A 20,209-nucleotide genomic window follows, 5' to 3' on the forward strand; every position below is an offset into this window, starting at 1 on the left:
TGGATACATCAGTGGGGAGGACACGTGTTCCGTGCGATGACAGCTCCTTTTAATGTTTCATAGCCGGCTGACAGATAACAGCTCTCAGACCTTCCCTCGTTCCTGCGATCACTCACGTGCCTCCGTCCTGAGGCCTCGCAGACAAACGCCAGGAAATACGTGCGGTCGAGATCACATCACGCCTCAGTCCTCGGAGGCTCAAAGGGAGAGATGGTAGCTGAGCGGTGACTCGGCCAAAGTTTGCTGTTTCCAGTCAGCACCGGCCTGATTCACCGCCTGGTTTAACATTCAGTGTGTGTGTGTGCGTGTGTGTGCGTGTGTGTGCGTGTGTGTGCGTGTGTGTGCGTGTGTGTGTGTGTGTGTGTGTGCGTGTGTGTGTGTGCGTGCGTGTGTGTGTGTGCTCGCTGCAAACCAGAACCAGAGCGCAGCTTCTTCTCCTTCACAAATGATTTTCATCATTCATCCCATCGTTCCATTAGCTAGCGCTAACTGCAGCTAGCGCTAACTGGAGCTAGCGAGCCTCGGGATCTCGTGGTCGCGGTCCGGCTTTGACGGGAGACAGAGAGGTGTGCGTGGCGGCGTGAGTCTAGTGCCGGCCCTTCAGTCGATGGCCATTACGCCGGCTTCAGAGCTGGATGCTCAGGCTAAGTGTTCGTAATGGAGTTCTGGATTAGAGGCTACTTGTCTGACATCAACAATAACGACGTGTTAGGGCAGATAACAAACAGACCCTGAGAACCTTGGCTTCAGATTCTCTTTGTTCTTCTGGTCTAAAGGGATAAACCGTACAGTTTTAGCCTGTGTGAAGATGTTCTTACTTTCGTACATTTAACATGTGTTCACATTTTAAAGGCTTAAGGTTTCTTTCTTTCAAAGGTATTAATGCTCATGTTGCTCCACGGACTGGTTTCCACTGCTTTAAAATATGTGTTAATGAACTGGGAGTGTTAATTGATTGAGTGTTAACATTTTAAAGCTAAGCAGCCTATATCTGTGTTTCAGGTTGACTGATAAAAAGGCGCCTGGAAGCACAACAGAAACCGGCCGAGCAACACAAATGCAAAGTGGAGCCAAGGTGACTGCGGGACGGCGCTAAGGTCACCTTGTAGGAGGAGGAAGTTGGATCCCGGAGGAGGAAGCAGCATCTGCTGGAGAAACCACGACGCTGCCTTCCGTCACGCGTGACATAAGCATGTCAGCCCCACGGGCTGGAGTCACCTGCTGATGTGATCCACCAACACCGATAAGGTGTGAAAATGTGTTCAAACACTCAAGACTAAGAAATAACATTATAATACATAACCTTTATGAGTTGTCTTTTTATTTTACTGCTTTGGAGCCCGTATAATGAAAACCGTCTGCTTGTTTTACGGCCTTATTATACGTTAACAAGAGTCAGGTCGGCCTGTGATTATGCGCGGAGGCCTCGTGTGAACGGTGATTTGTGTTCTCACCGCACACGGAGCCATGTTGATGTAAAGTCTGTTATGCTCTCCCTGTAAATGAAGTGGATCACCCTTTAAATCAGGCTGCCGAGCGCAAACGCGTGCCCTCGCGCGACGACGGCGGACCGAGCAGCGGCGCGCGTCTCAATATGCGTCACCGCGCATCTATACTTGATTGTTGCAAACCTGGCAGCTGCGACGCAACGCGGTGATTACGGCCAACGCTCCTCTCTCCTGGAAAAGCAAACAGGCTCCGCTCCGACCGAGCAGCCCTTTTTCATGAAACAAGCCGGTGTTATGGCAACTCGCCCTTCGCTGATGTTGCGCAGCGCTGCCAGAAAACGTGCTGGATGCTTGTGTCAAAGGTTAAATAGCATAAACCGGAGCATCATCACAGAGCGATGGAGCTCCAAGGTAATGAAGAGTCAACAAAACATCTGGAATTAATGAAAAATACAAATACTGCCGTTTACAGTATGTGTGAAAACGTTTCACTCATTTATTAAAGGATAGAACTGTTCTCCACCCACATCAGTGATAATCATCTCACCAGCTGCACGTGGCTCGTTCGTTTCCATTCGTTGTGAAGACGCAGCATATTGTGTAGTCTGACGCGCGCCCATCCATCCACGCGGCCGAGACAGGAAATGAAGGGGAGCCGTATCGTCTGGTAATAACACGGAGGCCGACGACGAAGCTGCGGCCGCGGACGGAGGCAGAGATGGAAACGCGGCGATTCAGGGGAACAGCGCGCGCGCAACCTAATCAATACGCACCAGCGCGCCGCATTGACAACCAAAATAGAGAGCAGCCGCGCTGTGTTTGTAGCCCACACACGCCTGCGTCGCTCGGGTCAATCTGTGCTTTCTTCTCCAATCATCCTGATGAAACGCAGCGGCTGCCGAAACACGGGCAGTCCACACTAAACTGCAGTTTAAACAATCGGGAGGAGGAAGGGGTGGGTTTGAAGGCGTCGTCTCACTGGGGCTCGTTTAAATGTTTATGAATAATATAAGTTACTCTCATATGGCAGATGTATTAATTTCCTCATGCAGATTTGCCTTCAGCTGCATTAAAACTTCTGCGATAAGAGTAAATATTGCACTGAACTCAATCACACGCAACACTGCCACCTTGTGGACATCGACACGAATCGCGTGTAATAATCCAGTCCAGTTAACAGAGAAGCCGGACATATAAACGGAGATCATCATCAGAGAGAAAGGAGACACATTTAAAGGATGTTTTGATTTTCTTTCATGACTTGATATCAGTTTGTTTTAAGCTCACGTGTGTTAATATTAAATAATTTAGTAATAAAGTCCAGGGTTTACTCTAAATTCACAAATATTTCCTCCGCAACGCTCCCTCGTCATCTCCACATGCAACACTGCCCCCTTGCGGCGGAACATAAACATTACAACCGGCACCACATCTCTCTCTTGAGACTGGAGGATACAGCTGGAACCAGCAAGTGCGGCCACGGCCGCAGTAAGTTGGACCGTGTCAGCGAACAGGAACCGGATCTGCTTCACTTGCGAGCGCTGGGATTCTGCGCCGAGATACGCTACGCGGAGCCAGCGCCAAACCAGGGTGACATGTTGTGGTGGCTCGGCCTCGGTCACATGGTTCGGACGGCCAGTCCACATCAGAGTCCAACTCCGAGTCAGACGCGTTAACCAGGCTCCTGCCGTCAGCGCGTGGCCTCCGGCACCGGGCAGACCCACCTCAGCATGCCTCACAAGAGCAAAAAAGACAAGGTACCGTGGCTTCACAGGCAAATGACTGCACTGGAACGAAGCGCGCTGACTGTGATGTGCTGTGTTTGATTAGGAATCGTCCAAATCTGGAAGAAGTAAAAAGTCTGGAAGTAAAAACGGGCCTTCAGAGGATCAAGTGGTGAGTGTTTTACCTGCTCAGGTTGCATTTACTACTTAGTAAAAAATGCAATGCATGCATGAAATTAAACTATTAAAATGATACATGAAGCTGCACCCAGTGCCACTGGTACGTTTGCAGTTTGTAATTTAAACTTTTTTTTAATGGATGTAAGATGAGTGATAACTTTACTTTTTGGGGATGTTAAAGTGACATATTTGGATTCTAACAAAGTAACAATATTTAGGGGTTAGTTGGTGTCACGATGCCTTCAAAATCCAGCTATAAGTTCACTAGGAACTTTTTTTTGCCTGTTGTTCACAAGTCTGTACAACTTTAAGTGTCACTGCTGTCAACAACTAATTGTGTCACTAGAAAGCAAATGATCATAATTCATTTGCTTAATGAGTCTTCATCCCTCAGACCTCTAAGCACAGTTCCTCATGTGACATCATAGAATTATCTTATGACTTTATGTTCTAAGTAAAGCCACTCATTCCTCCCCACGATCTCGTCCTTGACTCCTGACTATAATGCCAGGCTTTGTAGTGGCTATTTCTGTCCTGATCCTTTCTGACGTACACGCTGATGTGGAGTGTAGAACATGGAGATTGGCGAGGCCTGATTGATCGACCGCCGGGCGTGCTGTTTGTTCCCATTGACAGTTTTATCAGCTCCATCTATGCTCAATTATTCTGCCCACTGAGGCCCGTCTGTCAACAGATACAGTACAACACAGCTGGGATCAGGTTGCTCCTCTGACATGAACCTGATCTGATTCGGAACCGTAGCTTTAACCCTCTCCTCTCCTCTCCTCTCCTCTCCTCTCCTCTCCTCTCCTCTCCTCTCCTCTCCTCTCCTCTCCTCTCCTCTCCTCCTTCCCTCATCCCCTTCACACTCCACAGTGACGCCTCAGTAACGCGTCATTCCCTCGGGCCCTACTTTTAGCCCTACTTCGCTGCAGTAACGGGAGATCTTCCTCTGCGACTCTTGTTTCTGCAGGGCTCCAACAAGAAAGTGCCTCCTTCCACTCAGCTGATGAGGGTAAAGCAGCCGGCGTCACACTCGGCCGTGAAGCGGGAGAAGAGGTTCAGCACTTCCTCTTTTCCGCTCAGCGCTAACAGGGAACTCCACAAACTACCTGCACTGGCAGGTATGTCTGCTTTAATATCCAGGGTCACTCTTTGTTCCTATTTCAAAAAATGCACCACCGCTGTGGTCACTGTGGAAAATGCTGGGAGACAATTATCAGAGGTAGCATGTTCGGGCCTTTATGGATGAAGGGAATCATATTAACAATTCATGGCCTTGGTGGATCCTCATAGCCGCCTTTTTAACCTTGAGGACTCTGCTCACTATATAATTTATAGATACGTAGACTGCCCATCAGCTTGATCTGTAATGCAAATGATGTGCAATCAGCCGCATCTCCTGCTGTACCTGGAAGAAAGAGATAGTGTAGCACCCCTGGAGGCCTCACTCCTGTAAGATAAGCTCACACTGGCTGGACTGGAGGAGAGTGGTGGAATCTGGGCCATCCAGCAAAAAAAAAAAAAAAACCCAGATGTAAACCACTCCCATACACTGGTTATAACAACAGCCTTATTAAGACATCTCAGTAACTATGATGGGGCTTTTGTCCATGCGTCATATGAAGTCATTTTAGTGATTGCCAATCGTCAAATTAAGCACAGTAATTAAAGCACGACCAGCTGGCACCAGGCAGGGTTTTGATTTAGGGCATTGATCCGCTCTGTGTGCGCACATCGGGCTGATGCAGATTCTTACACGAGGCAGCGAGGCTGAGGTTTGAACACTCGCATCAATCTTTCATGGCTTCTTTGTTTACACGCAGCTTAACAGGCAGGCTCCGGTCCGAGCGGTTTCCTGCTGAGCTGCGCCGGAGCTCGGGTCCGGCGAGGACGCGAGGTGTCACAATTTGCATTTTTGCTATTAAAAGTGCTCGAGGGAAAGAACGTGTGGACAGACCCTCATTCAGACTAGAAATATCTTTATTGTAAACTATTAATTGGACTTCTACAAGCATTGAATTGATGGCTACTCATTTTTTTTGCACGTGCTCCTTTATGTTTTTAGCAGCTAAGATGCTGTGAAGTGCCAAAGGCTTTAAAGTCTCATCATTCCCACTTTGTGCGAGTGTGCATCTCACCCTTAAATATCATGTGTCTACAGGCTGTCAGGGCCTGTAGGACTACACCGAATGTGTGCTGAAGAACTGTTAACAGCATGTTGCTGCACATGTTAACAACATGTAACGTTTAGTGATGGGATTGGGTTCCACAAGGTCCTGATGCAGCCTGTGCTGCCACCTACTGGTCAACAAGTAGAAGTGCTTTAAAGTCATATTGTAGTTTTTTTTTACTAACTGCTTTTAAAAACCCTCACATTAACTATAAAACACCATACACCAGATGATTAAACCTTTATTTCTGCATTATACAATGAAAAGAAAATAATAATGTTCTGTTATTCTTTGTTATGACGAACAGATAAAAGCGTAAACATGGCTCAAACATCAGTGGAAGAAAATACTAAAAAGGCAGAAGGACGTGAAGTTGAATCTCACTTTATTTGCGTGTACCTGCAGAACTGTGTTTCCTCACTAAGTCTTACTTCCAGTACAATATCGGCCTCCTCTGTTGTTTACACCAAACATTAACCTGTGGTTTAATTATACTGTTCACGCTCTGTTGTCAGTAAACTTTTACAGAGACACTGCTAAGGATTTCTAGATGTAGCGTTGGGTGTTTTGATTTTCTCTCCATTCATATCTGCTCAAAATGTGGATCTTTAATAACCAAACAATAATATTCTGTTCATATTTATACTCATGTTCAAGATCTTGAACAATTATTAGTTTAAATACCTTTTTGGTCCAAACAAAGGCCCAGAGGCGGAGGAGGGGCTGGGCCTACATGTGCATTCACTGCTACTACTTCTATTTTGTAAAGCCATAAAGCTGAGAAATGGCACAAAGGAGATCCAACCACATAACAATGCAAAATGCAAAAACCTCATTCTGTGTGAGTCTGAGGGTTGATATAACAGAGACGCGGGGTGGCGTCTACAGCATCCTTCTGTGCATGGGGCCCCACTTTATATCCGGCTAAGCACACGATACCCAGTGAAGAGGTTGTGTCTTTCCATGGGCATTTCTGAGCCCACTCCCACTCAGGCTGCTGGGAAATAAGTGGCAGCTTTCAGAAAATACCAGCGTTCGTTGTCATGGCTGTGGAATGTAATGGCACCTCTTGGAGAGGCTTTGGCCCCTGAGTGAGAGAACGGTAGGAGTGAAACCTGTTAGCGATAGACTTGGCTTTCGCGTCCTGGGCCCATCCAGCCCACAGAACCGAGCAGAACACCTGCCTGGGACACGTGTTGGCTGCAAGAAAATCATATTTTTAGGTCACATCTGCCTTTTCAGTAGCATTACATCAAGCAAAACAGCTGCTTGGTTGGTTAGATTTTAATTAATTGTTCCGTGTTATTGGAACATATCATTGTTGCTGTGAATAAATAACTGTGTAATGATGTGGTGTTGTGTGCCCTGCTGTTATGAAATACGCAGTCGGCCCTGCCATAAATCACATGCAACAAAGGGAAGATGCTTTATTATGCAGACATGAAATGCAGATTATTCAGCTTCACTTTGGACTTAACAGTTCCAAAATACTATCATTAAATTATTAAAAATATACACGTAGAACGCACAATGCTGTCGTTTTGTAAGACAGCTGATTGTTGAATGAATAAAACCAAGAGTCATCACACAAACTTTCTCAGCCCTGCGTGGAGGTGCAGCCGTTTCCTGCATTGCCTACCGGTGCATTTAATCTCCTGCCTTCTCGCTTTCGTTTCCTGTTTACAGCTCATTTTGCTAAGCAGCCGTACGTCACTCTCAGTAACACAATGCACCGAGATTCTGCCCTGAAGAGTTTGTGAGTCACGAAGCCCCCGTATAACACATCATAAGGAGCCACTAGAGGTGGTTGAAGAGTGTGTAACCGCCGATCGCAGGGCTGGATCGAGTTGCGTCTGTGATTCCCTGGTTCTATTACATTACACCTCATTGGTTCATCCTTTGTACGTCTACTGAATTCCTCTGGTGTCTCAAGCTGGAAAGACTAGCTTTTGAGTCCCCAAACGCCTCTCCTTAACCCCTAATGTAGATTCTTCACGTCGCCTTCTGTTCTCTATTGACTCTAAAGGCTGAATGCCCATCCTGACCCTCTCTTCCACCTTCCTTTGATAAAAGACCGAGCAGGGGTGACTGGAGGAAACAATGAGAGACTTGAGGATTCAGCTGGGGCCTGTCTCTCGTTCCCCCTCTCTCGCCCTTCTTTGTCTAAGCACACCCTGATTAAGTTATTTCCAGCTGCTTATCCTAAATCAGATTAAGCTGAAAAACCCCGCTAATGGCTAAACTGTGGAAAAGACTCAAGTCAATCTGCTCTAAAATGCAGCAGCAGCAGCGGGGCCTGCCTTCTTTGAGACCGTCACCACACGCCAGTGAGTGGAGGAGGAGGAGCTGCGCCGAGGCATTGGACCCGCCCCCCGCTCACCTCCCGGCCAATCACGGCCGCCCTATCCCAGCAGCCTTTGCCCCGATTGCTTCGGAGCGGCCCGAATTCGTCCAATCATCTGGCTCCTCCACCGCTTACATCACGAACGAGCCAGTTCCCTCCAGCAGCCGAGAGCTTCATTTTCTGATCTGCTTTTGTGCTAAAATGGAGGCTGGCCTCTCGCCCTGAGTGGATCGCCTTCCTGGTTGAGGTTTAGATGTTGACATGCAATAAATCTGGAGACAGGATGGTAGTGGATGCACCTAATTCCAATGGGCCTTTTCAGCCGGTGGCTCTTATGCACTTCAGAGGTACGTACGGACTCGTTATTCTTCCTGTTTTGTCCTGGGGAATTACGGTGAGAGAGAGAGAGCGAGCGCGAGCGAGAGGCGCTGTGTGCTGCTGTGCTCCGGTTCCCCTCCGCTGCTCGCCGCCTGCTTAGTCACAATTCAGACGCTCGTGCCGGGATCGCGTTCTGGGACGCGGCTTCCGCTCATGCGAGAGCGAGTTCGGCGCGGCGGCGGCGAGGCTCGCGTGCGCGGCAGCGATTCACGGCAGCAACGTATAAAGGGGGAAAAATCAGGTTTTACTAGCTAGCCGCTCTCTGCCCATCCCCCCGCCGAGCTAGTGATGTCAAAGGAAGTGAGGTCATAGCCCAGGGAAGGGTCTTCTACTGGGCTTTTCGTGCGTTTAACCGCATTTGTTTATGTGTGTTCCGTTAAAAGTGGGCTCGCGAGCCGCGGTCCGCCGCTTCCGGGCCTCGGCGCCTCCTTTTAGCCTAGCTTCGCCGCGCGACCCCAGCCGTTTCTGTCACACTCCAGCTGATCTGGGCACAGATTGGTCCCGGTGTCGCGGCGGCAGACGGCCACTGCAGCGGCCCCTCCGCTTCTCCATCCCCGTTTTCCTGACGCCGTCCCGTTGGCGACACGCGTAGGCGCCCTTGAGGCGGTCCCCCGGCTCCGCACGGGGCTCGGGTGAATGAAATCCGGACGTCTTTCCCCGGCGGCTGCCGTCGGTGTGACCCGGCCATCTTTGTCGCGGCGGAGCGGTGGCGTTCCGGGATGCAGTCAGTCACGAAAGGCCGCTCCGGCCTCCACTGTATGCGAGTGCAGCCCGGCATTGAATGAAGCCTCGGGCAATTATCGATTGCACTCCATTGAGCTACAGAGACGACTGCCTTGAATGACAACTCAGTGTTTCAGAACAATCGGCCTCTCTGCGCCTTTTCCCCCTCTTTCTTTGTATCGCTGTCACACTGTTCACACCAAATGTCGTGCAGCAGATCTTTCCAGACGCGTCTGGACATAATCTGGAGTGACCTCCTCTGTGTCTGTGGATTTGTATTGTGGTGTGCTCTTCTATCATTTTGCTTGTTGTGGTTTAAGTTGGCTTTAAACACACCTGAACACAATGATGTGCATCATGCACGTTGCCTCCAGTCCAATCCTGAGCAGAGTGGATGAATGTGGTGGAACTGGTTTCTGATATGCTTTTAAAAGGGGTCACACGATGTCCCAGTGGAAAGCTAGAAATAGTAGCTGGTCAATGTTTACATTGATCATAACGTGGTGTCGATACAGCACATTGGCGAACTGGCCCTGACTTCAGACGAGCAGCAGCTCATCTGACCCATTTACAGAGGAGGATAGAGGCCGCGCTTCCAATGTGACTTATCGCCACATCTCAAAGTTTAAGTCCCTCTCTGTCCTTCACGGGACGCGATGCTCTTCGCACACGCCCGCTCCCTCCTCGAGGCTTCTGGTGCATTAATAGAAGTTACATTGTGGTTACCGTCCATTTTCAGATCACAACATCGGGGCTTTATCTGTTACACAACGACCCGCTGGGCTTTTCAGGAGTGCACACAAACTTTAGAACGCAAGCAGACACACTTATGTAATAGGGGCAACACGAGTCTGACATGGTCAGGGGTGCAGGGCATGGAGATGCATTCCAAGACCCGCTGCAACCAGGGCAAATGACAAAATATGGTCCAAGTCCTTCCCAAGAGAAGGGCACTAAAGATAACACACACATAAACACCAATCTAATCCTCCTTCCTCTTGATGTTTACGTAGCAAAACAATTCCTGGCTAATTTTGATTACATAATAATATTGTGTCTGATAAACCTCCCATGCGTTTTTCAATCAGGGCCGCTGCCACTTGTGCTCTTTTCCTGTTGCGACGGCGCTTTTGTCCATCAAACCTTTATGGAAATGCATGATAATTGCACCACGCTCTTACTTGCTCTTCTGAATTCCTAACCCCCTCGCTGTCATCAACATACATTAGCCAGCTCGAAACCGACACTCGGCGTGTCCCGGCCAAGTCTCCATTATGTCTGAATAGGATTTCTCTCTTCCTACCTAGAATCTGCCCATTTGCCAGAAGCGCCCGGTGTCGTGGGTTTGAGCCGTCTCTGTTCGATGCCACAGCCTTTCTCTCTGTGTGAATCAGGGCAGGAGAACTTGATTCATCAGACGTTTTTTAATAATGTGTCCTTATCACAAACCTGCACGATGGATCATTCTTGTGCCAGTTTGTTTATTTGCTCATTTCTTTCAGTCCAATCAAAACCAGATGGAGAGTGATTAATCTGGTTTATAGATATTTTTCATTTTTACAAATGGCGTGTATGTCCATATCTACTGGTTATTAATGATACAATTTCGTGATTCAAATATGTCATGAAAACTAATTAGTCTCACAGCCTCTAATGTGCTTATCTCAGTAATTGGACTCATGCTGCCCACAGGTGACAGTATGAGAACGAGGTTCATCTCATGCATTTGTCATATGCACATATCATAGTGTGCATCACGTGCAGACGCTACAGCCTGTGGTTTTTAATCTAAGGAGGTCACTGGGTTTTTTTTCCCATCATCGGTGGCTTAAAGGTGGCAGGCATGTACGCAGCGATTGCTACAACCCCGACACAACTGCTGTTAGATGAGGAACATACATTTTAATAAAAGGTACTGAATAGGTTTGTTAATGGGAGCATTATTATTATTTTTCCATTCCTAGACCTGGTATCTGTCCTCTACATTTCAGCTGCATGAACAAATCAGTCAGTTGCAGGAAAAAAAATAATTTTCTCTACCTGGTGGTTGTATTTCATGGTTTTAAAAACAAACCTGTCCTCTTATTGTGGAGTATCCAAAATATAAAATCACAAACATTACCGGAAATGTTTACTTTGATTAGATTGAGCTCAGTTAGAATTTCTCACTTCACTTTCTTGCCGAAAGCTGAGAGGATGGCGTCAGTTCTAAGCATTAACTAATTTGTGGCTTTATGTATAGGAAATCTGCCTTGTGTATTTTCCACATGCTGATTTCAATCATGAAATGAGTCATGCTGTAACAGCCATAATTAGAGTGGCTGAGGGACATGTGAATGTTCCTCCTTAACTGCGACTTGCAGAGATAAAACCAAAGCTCATAAGAGAGCGACTTGATGAATGTTCTTCCCCTTTATGTCCCATAACTACATAATTGTGGCGTCCGTGTAAGCCGTTTCTGCACCACACAAACAGGTACAGCGGGGATTTAAAATTACCACAACGCTTGTTTGTGTTTGGTGTTGTCATGTGTGAAGACTGTCTGAGATTGTTTGCAAGCCTGTGCTCTTAAGTGCTTTAAAGGAAATGAAGCGAAACACTAAAGCCACCGTGGAAAATCTAATCATTGACTTTAATAATGGGTTTTCTTTACAAATATTTTTTGTGTCTGTCTGCTGTGTTTTCTCCTCCACTCTGCTCTGTTGTCACCGTCCCCATGGGCTCCAACCTTCTCGGCCTGTCTCTCGCCGCACTTTAGTCTTCATGACTCATTTGCCAGTCTACATCAATCTCCTGCCGCCTCCTGTTTTTTTCCAATCACACTGCTGCTCTGTCATAATTGGCAAGCCCCCCTTCCACCCCTCCTTCTTTTTCTTATGACCTCTAGTGCTAGTTCTTTGAACACTGTGCAGGTCTGTTACGCCTTCAGCTTTTTGTTTTTTCAGTCATCCCTGGACACGTTTGCCTCCTCTTGACCCATCTCACATTTGGTCTGTTCTCCTTTTTCAGATGTGGCCCCCGCAGAGCAGGAGAAGCTCTTCATCCAGAAGCTACGACAGTGCTGTGTTCTTTTCGACTTCCTGTCTGACCCGCTGAGCGACCTGAAATGGAAGGAAGTGAAGCGGGCGGCGCTGAGCGAAATGGTGGAGTACATCACCCACAACAGGAATGTCATCACAGAGCCCATCTACCCAGAGGTGGTGCACATGGTCAGTGGCACTGGAAGGTTGGGTGCTTGGGTTTTGTGGTTAAAGCTGAAGATGTGGGTGAACCTTGGACTAAGAATAGGAGCAGACTGTGGCTTTGGGACAGAGATGGTTGGAGGGGAAATAGGAAACACAGTTTAGCTTTGATTATCTGATAGAACAGTGAGTTTTTGTCCCAGCTGATGTTTGTGACCAGGAGCTGGTTGGGCTTTTTTCTATTCAGGGCAGAAGTGCTGACTGTCTTTTGAAATACAGTTTTAGGCTCTGATTATCTAATAAAGTTCCCTCAATGGATGCTTGTTCAATACACAAGACCTTGTTGCTGTGAGCAATTCATCTCAAGCTAAAAACGAGTAAATAAAGCAAATCTTTGTTAGTCAGTTGATTGTTTGGTTATTTTAGTAATAGTTATTTTGATAATCAACTTTTTCACATTGTGTGCAAAATTTGCTTGCTCGGTTTCTCACATTAGCAGATTTTGTGATACCTGTTCTAGTGCAGTGGTCTTCAAACATTATACCCGCTCCCGGTTTTCCAATAATTCCTGGGTAGAAGCTCAGAAGCCGGAAGATGCTAGTTCACATTGTCTGCCTTCATTTTAGACGGTATCTTTCAGCTTCTGGTTTACTGATCACACCAGGTAATAGTCCTGCAGCATTTGTGGGTAGAGCAGGGATGGTTGGGCACCAGCAGTGTGGTGCACGATGACTGGGTTCTGGAAGCACTGTGCAAAAAGCGAGGTTTGGAATTGTCCCACGCTCTGGGCATTTTTTTAAATATTAAACTAATTTATTTGGTTTATCGTGAGCTTTAGTTTGCTTGTTGACATGTCGACTTCACATGATCGATCCTGACTGTATGATGGATTTTACATTTCAATTAGAAGTCATTTGTGTGGAATTAAATCAGAAGCTTTTATGTTGAGTAACAGCAAGTAAACGTAACCAGCAGAGTCTGAAGAAAAGATCAGTATGACGATAGATCATCAGAATCTTCAATGAGAGCAGAAATTGCACTATAAACATGATGAAAATCTTTAGAAAGATGCTCCTCTCCTATGATCTTTTCATCATCAAAGACAACTTGCTATAATCATAGTTTATGACATCTAAACTCCAATTTCACCCTCACTTATTTCTGAGTCGCCTCCGCAGCCTGTTGTGTGTTGGAGTGCTGCACAGCCAGGACGCCCTATGTACCTTGTAACTTGTCTTTTCAAACAAGGCTCCCAGTGTTTTAGGAGGCCACCTGCAGTGTCCCATGATCTGTCTGGCAGGGAACAGCAGCCCACAGGGGAGTCAGTTGACACTGTGAGAGACCAGAACACAACACACTAGAATTGTGGTGCAAATACATTGAGGCCCAGTTGCAAGAAAAAAAAAAAGTGTACATTACACGAACTTTAGATACAGCGTTTTGTTTTTGTTTTGGTTTGTTTTTAAAGGTAAAATTGACAGGTAGTGTGGCGTTTCCCCAATATCTCGTGTTCTGACACTTGTCCCGACGTCGGCCGTGCTGTAGGTGTTGGTAAAAGAGCCGCCGCCGCTGCTGTTGTGGTGTGTTTATGTACGTGTCAGTTGCACATGCTTAATGTGGTTACACTGCACGTAATCTCCTAGTAAAGAAGTCTTTGAGGCAGGAAGCTGCCTTGCAGCATGTGTTAACGTAGACCTAAATATTCTGACCTTTGAACCAAACATTTAATCTATCTCTTTTTTGATGTCCCTGCTTCCAGTTTGCAGTGAACATGTTCAGAACGTTGCCCCCATCGTCCAACCCTACTGGAGCGGAGTTCGACCCGGAAGAGGATGAGCCGACACTTGAAGCAGCATGGCCACACCTCCAGGTGGACATTTCTATCACTTACTGGACTGCAAAACAACGATTCTAATTCTAAATGGTTTAGAACCTAAAATGCTAAAGCATGGCTTTATCCACTTAATGAACAGGGACTGTAGTAAAAATGACAAGCTGTGAGAGGTACAAACCAGCATCTGTGAGCAACTCTTGAGACAGAGCAGTCCTGATCGTCCTGCACACTTCAGCTCTCATTTTGCCAGATTCCTTCCCTCATTCTTGCTCCCTCTCTTGTTTCTGTTGCAGCTTGTCTATGAATTTTTCCTTAGGTTTTTAGAATCGCCTGACTTTCAGCCCAACATAGCAAAGAAATACATCGACCAGAAATTTGTTATGCAGGTGAGGAAACAGATTTGACTCTAACTTGGCTTTTGTAATAAAAAACCCAAATTGAAAGGTGCTTTTTGGTTGCCGTGGTTACATTACTTTTCTTGCTCTGTAGCTCCTAGAACTATTTGACAGCGAGGATCCCAGGGAGAGAGACTTCCTGAAAACCACCCTCCATCGGATCTATGGAAAGTTTCTGGGTCTGAGAGCATACATCAGAAAACAGATCAATAACATTTTCTATAGGTCAGTGCAAGTTACTTGTTTTATCACAACCTCATTGGTTTGGTTAGGTTACATAGAGTCTGTGTATTGCCACTAAAAAATGGTTCTGCTTGATTCCTACAGGTTTATCTATGAGACAGAGCACCATAATGGCATAGCTGAACTATTGGAGATACTTGGAAGGTAAAGCCGTTACTATTGAAATTGCAATGCATTTGTGTTTTTCACAGTCTCTTGAGTATTTAATCATAACACACTCTACCCCCTCCCTCAACAGCATAATCAATGGATTTGCCTTACCACTAAAAGAAGAGCACAAGATTTTCCTGTTGAAGGTTTTATTGCCCCTGCACAAAGTCAAATCACTCAGTGTCTACCATCCACAGGTATGTTTGCTGAATAGAACGCTTCTACAAGTATAAATTCCATCTGTTTGAGATTTAATGATGGGGGCTTTTTTGTTTTGTAGCTGGCCTACTGTGTGGTGCAGTTTTTGGAGAAGGACAGCACTCTAACAGAACCGGTACGTCAAATAGAAATGTGGTAAAATCTTTCAAAAATATAATTTATTTGTTGCTGCTGTTTTAGTGTTTTAACTTTTGCCCTTTTGGTCTATTTTACTTCATTCGTCCTGAAGGTGGTAATGGCTCTCCTAAAGTACTGGCCAAAGACTCACAGTCCAAAGGAAGTCATGTTCCTCAATGAGCTGGAGGAGATCCTGGACGTCATCGAGCCCTCAGAGTTCGTTAAGGTGCAGGAGCCTCTCTTCAGACAGCTGGCAAAGTGTGTGTCCAGCCCGCACTTCCAGGTAGTTGATGGTTTGTCTCAGTCTGGCGTTTATACCTCAGGAGATGGCTCCTTCAGCTGCCTGACTATGCCATCATTATTGCTTCCTGTAGGTGGCAGAGAGAGCCCTGTACTACTGGAACAACGAGTACATCATGAGCCTGATCAGCGACAACGCAGCAAAGATTCTGCCGATTATGTTCCCTGCACTCTATCGCAACTCCAAGACCCATTGGAACAAGTAAGATACTCGAGTTGAGTGCTCCGCACAGCTGCACTGTAGGTGAATGATAATGTAAACAGAACAGTAGCTCCTAATCTGCTTTACTGCTGCAGCAAACACGAATATTTTGTGACTAAAATACAACCGTTGACAGTTCTGTGCTCATGTGTTTTCAGGACCATTCATGGCCTGATCTACAACGCTCTGAAGCTCTTCATGGAGATGAATCAGAAGCTCTTTGATGACTGCACGCAGCAGTTCAGGGCGGAGAAAAACAAGTAGGCAGCGTCACAAACCCTTTGACACATTATTGCAATCGCCCCTAAGTCCGCAGCTGACCGAGTGTTGGGTTTCACACATGGGTGCAGAGGAGCCCATTATTAACAGGAGCTTTTGGTGCTTTGTTCGACAGAGAGAAGGCGAAGTCAAAAGAACGTGAAGAAGCTTGGATCAAAATTGAGAACCTCGCTAAGTCAAATCCACAGGTGAGCAGTCAGTGTAGTGCACGTCTAAACATGCCTGTGTTTCCTTTTACTGTCTGTGTGTGGAAACATACATGCTTCATGTAGTGTAGACTGGCTCTGTTTAGGTTTCCTACACTATTTCATGCTGTAACTTAGCAGCTACCCTGCTAATTAAGACGGTAAGATTGTTCGAATATGATAAGAATTGTTTGACATAAGACAAAACATAACAACGGTTATGTTAAGTCTCTTCAATTCTGTATTGTGGTACAAAATGAGTGTGGTGAGAACATTGATCTCATACGTTATGTCTTTGTGATCGATGATTTTAAAAAAAAAAAGCAACCCTGGATGTGTTCATTTTTTTTTTTTTTCCTCAAATCGACTAACTGGCTCTCTCAAATGTTTCCAACAACTACACTATATAAAACTGCTGAGCGGAACAATTCCGAGTTGCTTATTTTCGTTCTTCCTTGCATGCGACTGAAAGTCTTTTCTCCATCCTCCTTGTGTTTTTGTTTCCCTTCTTTTCAACATAGTTCTGTATGTATGTTGATTCCTCTGACCTCAATAGTCCTGTAGCAATGGAGACGGATGTCCCTTTGATAGAAGATGTTCACAGGCTAAAAAAGACAGTTGAGGAGGGCGCAACTCAGGTAAACCTGACTTTCTCTCTGTCATTACTTTTCTCCTAAAACTGCTGCGTAGTAATAGATCAGTCTTCACTGTCTCCTTGCACTGTAGACAGTTTAAAGTAAAACTAATCTGGACTAAATGTTAGAATCAAGACGTTTGCCCCTTTTTGTGGATTTGTGTCCCTTTGCACGTTGTCTAAATGGTTCTGGAGCCCCTGTATTAGTATGAGTGTGTGATATAACCAATAATATCTACTAGTAGTGATATTTTTTATTCAAAGCTATCTTTATCATACACTCACTCACTTTATCATACAAATGAGGAGATGCTCATCATTTATCACAAGGTTTTGAACTAGTTCCGCTATTGTTTGTCTAGTTCTCCATGTGTGGCTGGCTTTCTCCCATTTATTTAGTTCATTTTTCCTCCGTTAATTAGATCTTGATGTCGGTAACCGAATTGTGTCGAAGCTTCGTCTCACAGATACAATCCTAACGGGGATGATTTACATGTAAACAGAAGACGGTGATGTGAAATGCTATAATAAAACCCCAATGTCTTGCTTGTCTTCCCTTTTTTTTTTTCCAGTTGCAGCATGACCAGAGGAAAGAGCGGCCCATAGTGCGACGCAAATCTGAGTTGCCTCAGGATATCTACACCACTAAAGCCTTGGAGTCCCACCGCAGAGCTGAAGACATGTTGACCACCCACGATGGGCTCTAGGTCTCGCCTCCTGCCGGCTCTTGGTTCTACAACCCCCCACCCCTCCACCCCCTTTGACAGCCATGGACATGCTCTTTGCCCAGGTGCCAGAATTACACTGGAAACTCATCTTGGGCTTTCTATCCCTTTTCCCACCATCACAATTCCTTAGTTTTCCTTCATTCCTGCTGCCCCTGTGCAGAGGCCCTGTATCCCCCTCCCCTCCTTTTGGATTTCTGCTTTCTCAGGTTTTTTCTTTATTTAGGGAGAAGCAAGAGTGTTTTGGTGTGTCTTTTTTCTTAGCCCTTGCCACATCCGTTGTGTCCTCCCATTAATCCCCCCCACCACCACTGTAAATGTGGAACCTGGGAGTGTGGACACCACAACACTGGCTCCTTCCTTCCTTCTTGCAGATGTGCTCACAAAGGATTGGACTTGGTTACATAGGAACTGACTGACTCACTGTCTAAGGATCGTCTCTTGGTCTCTGCTTGGTTTTCTTCCAAAGGGAACGAACACAGAACCTGTTGGTCAAATGAAAGACTTTTCTGTCAACTGTTATATGTTTTCTTTGCGCAAACTAATGGACATCTTGTCAGTGCCAAGACTGTTGTGTTCACGTTAGTTTTGTTTCATGTTTTTATCTGTGACTTTAACAGGGACACCTGCCTTTTCTTTGTTTGGATTTTTTTTTCTACTTTAGTACACTTAAGACCAAATTGAGGCCTGTCCTTAGCCTTGCAATGTCCAGGAAAGATGGCAAGAAAGAGGAGGTTGTCCTGTGGACATCTGATACTTTCCATTTTATTATGTGCTACATGCCACTCTCTTTTATATGCTTGCTTCATATGTTCATTGGCAATATTTGAAAATCAGACCATACTGATGCCTAAATGGTTCAAACAATGGTACTAACTGCTTTTGAGTTTAGAAATGACAAGGAATCTAAGTGAAAGCTGTTGTTTTCTTTTTTGTTGCCGTTTGTTGAGCTTCGATGAGGCAAAAAGATGATGCATATTAACCTGCACGCTGTAAAACTTAATGGGCAGGTTTGTCTGCGAACGTAAATATAATTGGATTGATTTTCTGAATGCGTTCAGTGGGAGAGGAGGCACAGATCCATCCACATTGCGTTTTAGCAGCCTTAACCAAGATGGGACCTCTGCTCATTATGTTATATAGTGTTGTTTTATGCTATAAAGATGTTAAAGCCTTGCTGATAACTAAAAATAAAATATTATTGTATATGTATTTATTTAAAAAAACAAAAATAGCTCAAATTACTTGACGAGAACTACCAAAAAATGGGAACATCTACAGGTTGCGTCGTGAGTTGATTGTTGCCTTCTCTGGTTTAAGGTTCTATATATATATATATATATATCTCCTCCTCATTGAGGAAGTTGCTAAAGGCTGAAAGTGTCTTCCAGTCAGTACCATTGTTTAAATTCAGAAGGTCTGATAGAATTCTTCATATTTGATGTGTTGTATTTCTTAGGTTTTTTTTTTTTATCTTCGGAGGTTCGTAGCTTGGATGTAAGGTTTGGATTTTTTTTTTTTCCTGGCCATTCAGGATGCCCAACTCTGAAACAGGCAGGTATCAAATGGCCATAAAAATGCCAGATGCTGAAAAGAAACTCAATTGTGACTTGGCTTGTTAACTGTATTAATACTGTATTTGCTTGAGTGCAAAAGATGTAAATTAAAACTACCATGTTAAACATGTACCTTTTACCTTGGAGGAATGCCATTCACCAAACTGATTTCTGTTGTCGAGGTTCCTGCATCTACAAAACAGTCCTGCTTGCGGGGAGAGAGTTTTATGGTTTTTATGAGTTTGAGTCAGAGATGTTTGAGGTTTATTTAGTGCTGAAAACAAGTCATTCATGATAGCAAAACATGATTTAAAGACAATTTGGTGGCTTGTTCTCCTTCTGCAGGACTTTGCAGATCTTTTAATTTTAACATATTATTTCCAAAACATAACTTAAAGTGTCCTTTTTGTATGTGACCTGTACTATATGATTCATTTAATATTGTATATATGATTTACCTTGTTTCATGTAGTGTTATATATCTAGATTAATTTTGTACAAATTGTCCCTCTGTACAGAATAAAACATCATTAGCAAGTGAAAGAAGCCAATCTGGCACATACCGTCTTGTTTCTCCTGTTTTGGCCATACTTTCAGCCACAGAAGAAAAACTGTCTTTTTGTTTTTTTTGTTTTTTTTAATCTGCAAAGTTCCCTCCATCATCTTAACAACTGACAAATGTTCATGCCCATTGTGAGTTCCTATCACTGTATTTAGTGGTGTACAAGTATATAGAATGAATAAAGAGATTATTTGAATTTATATTTTCAAATATGCATCGAGTTCCAGTACTTCACTGACGAGGCACATGCTTTAACTGGAATGTGAACATGTTTATTAGCTTAAAAAAATGAACACATGTGGCTTCTTGTTAGTTGACAGCACTTAGTCTGAAAACAATATATAACAATCACTAAAAAAATCAGTGTAAAATAAATAAGGTACAGCCAGTGTGTTATTTCCACAAAAAAAACATTTACATAAACATACAGAAAACCTGTCTTTTTGTCTAATACAATTCTTTTCCAAATCAGCTAAAATACTGAAACAAAACCTTAATTAATCATGATCATAAATGAATAATAATGATTCATTTAAATAAAAATATGCAGCATTTAAATGATGGTGTAATGTAGTTGAGGTGGTCTGTTTGGAACACAAGAGGGAGCCAGATAACAGAGAATTTATTGCAAAACCAAACAAAACATCGCAGCTCT

General features: G+C 44.8%; 1 protein-coding gene and 1 long non-coding RNA gene across 4 annotated transcripts; both read left to right on the plus strand.

Annotated features, from left to right (window-relative positions):
* LOC114848728 (uncharacterized) lies at window positions 1–7,051 on the plus strand. Its single transcript, XR_008693674.1, has 4 exons — window positions 1–650; window positions 1,003–3,205; window positions 3,279–3,344; window positions 4,326–7,051. It is a non-coding gene; the product is annotated as an uncharacterized LOC114848728 (long non-coding RNA).
* Window positions 7,052–8,008: 957 nt separating this feature from the next.
* On the plus strand, window positions 8,009–19,764 carry ppp2r5ca (protein phosphatase 2, regulatory subunit B', gamma a). Of its 3 annotated transcripts, none has more exons than XM_029139626.3 (14): window positions 8,009–8,217; window positions 11,981–12,180; window positions 13,913–14,023; window positions 14,281–14,373; window positions 14,477–14,607; window positions 14,710–14,769; window positions 14,864–14,972; window positions 15,056–15,109; window positions 15,224–15,394; window positions 15,486–15,613; window positions 15,772–15,873; window positions 16,008–16,080; window positions 16,599–16,715; window positions 17,284–19,764. In XM_029139626.3, the coding sequence occupies exons 1-14, from the start codon at window positions 8,124–8,126 to the stop codon at window positions 17,416–17,418; spliced, it is 1,578 nt and encodes a 525-aa protein (XP_028995459.1). In that variant the 5' UTR covers window positions 8,009–8,123; the 3' UTR covers window positions 17,419–19,764. The 3 variants fall into 3 exon arrangements, with proteins under 3 accessions (XP_028995459.1, XP_028995461.1, XP_028995460.1); XM_029139628.3 differs by having other exon boundaries at window positions 16,634–16,715; window positions 17,284–17,462; XM_029139627.3 differs by lacking the exon at window positions 16,599–16,715 and having other exon boundaries at window positions 8,010–8,217.
* Window positions 19,765–20,209: the final 445 nt, after the last annotated feature.

This window comes from Betta splendens, chromosome 22, assembly GCF_900634795.4.
Source record: "Betta splendens chromosome 22, fBetSpl5.4, whole genome shotgun sequence".
NCBI classification, from domain to species: domain Eukaryota; kingdom Metazoa; phylum Chordata; class Actinopteri; order Anabantiformes; family Osphronemidae; genus Betta; species Betta splendens.

Excerpts from the sequence above, each read along its gene's own strand:
- ppp2r5ca (XM_029139626.3), top strand. The coding sequence starts at position 8,124 with ATGTTGACATGCAATAAATCTGGAGACAGGATGGTAGTGGATGCACCT. Across the intron at positions 14,374-14,476 it reads ACCAGAAATTTGTTATGCAG|CTCCTAGAACTATTTGACAG; the intron begins GTGAGGAAACAG and ends CTTGCTCTGTAG. Across the intron at positions 16,081-16,598 it reads TCGCTAAGTCAAATCCACAG|TTCTGTATGTATGTTGATTC; the intron begins GTGAGCAGTCAG and ends TTTTCAACATAG.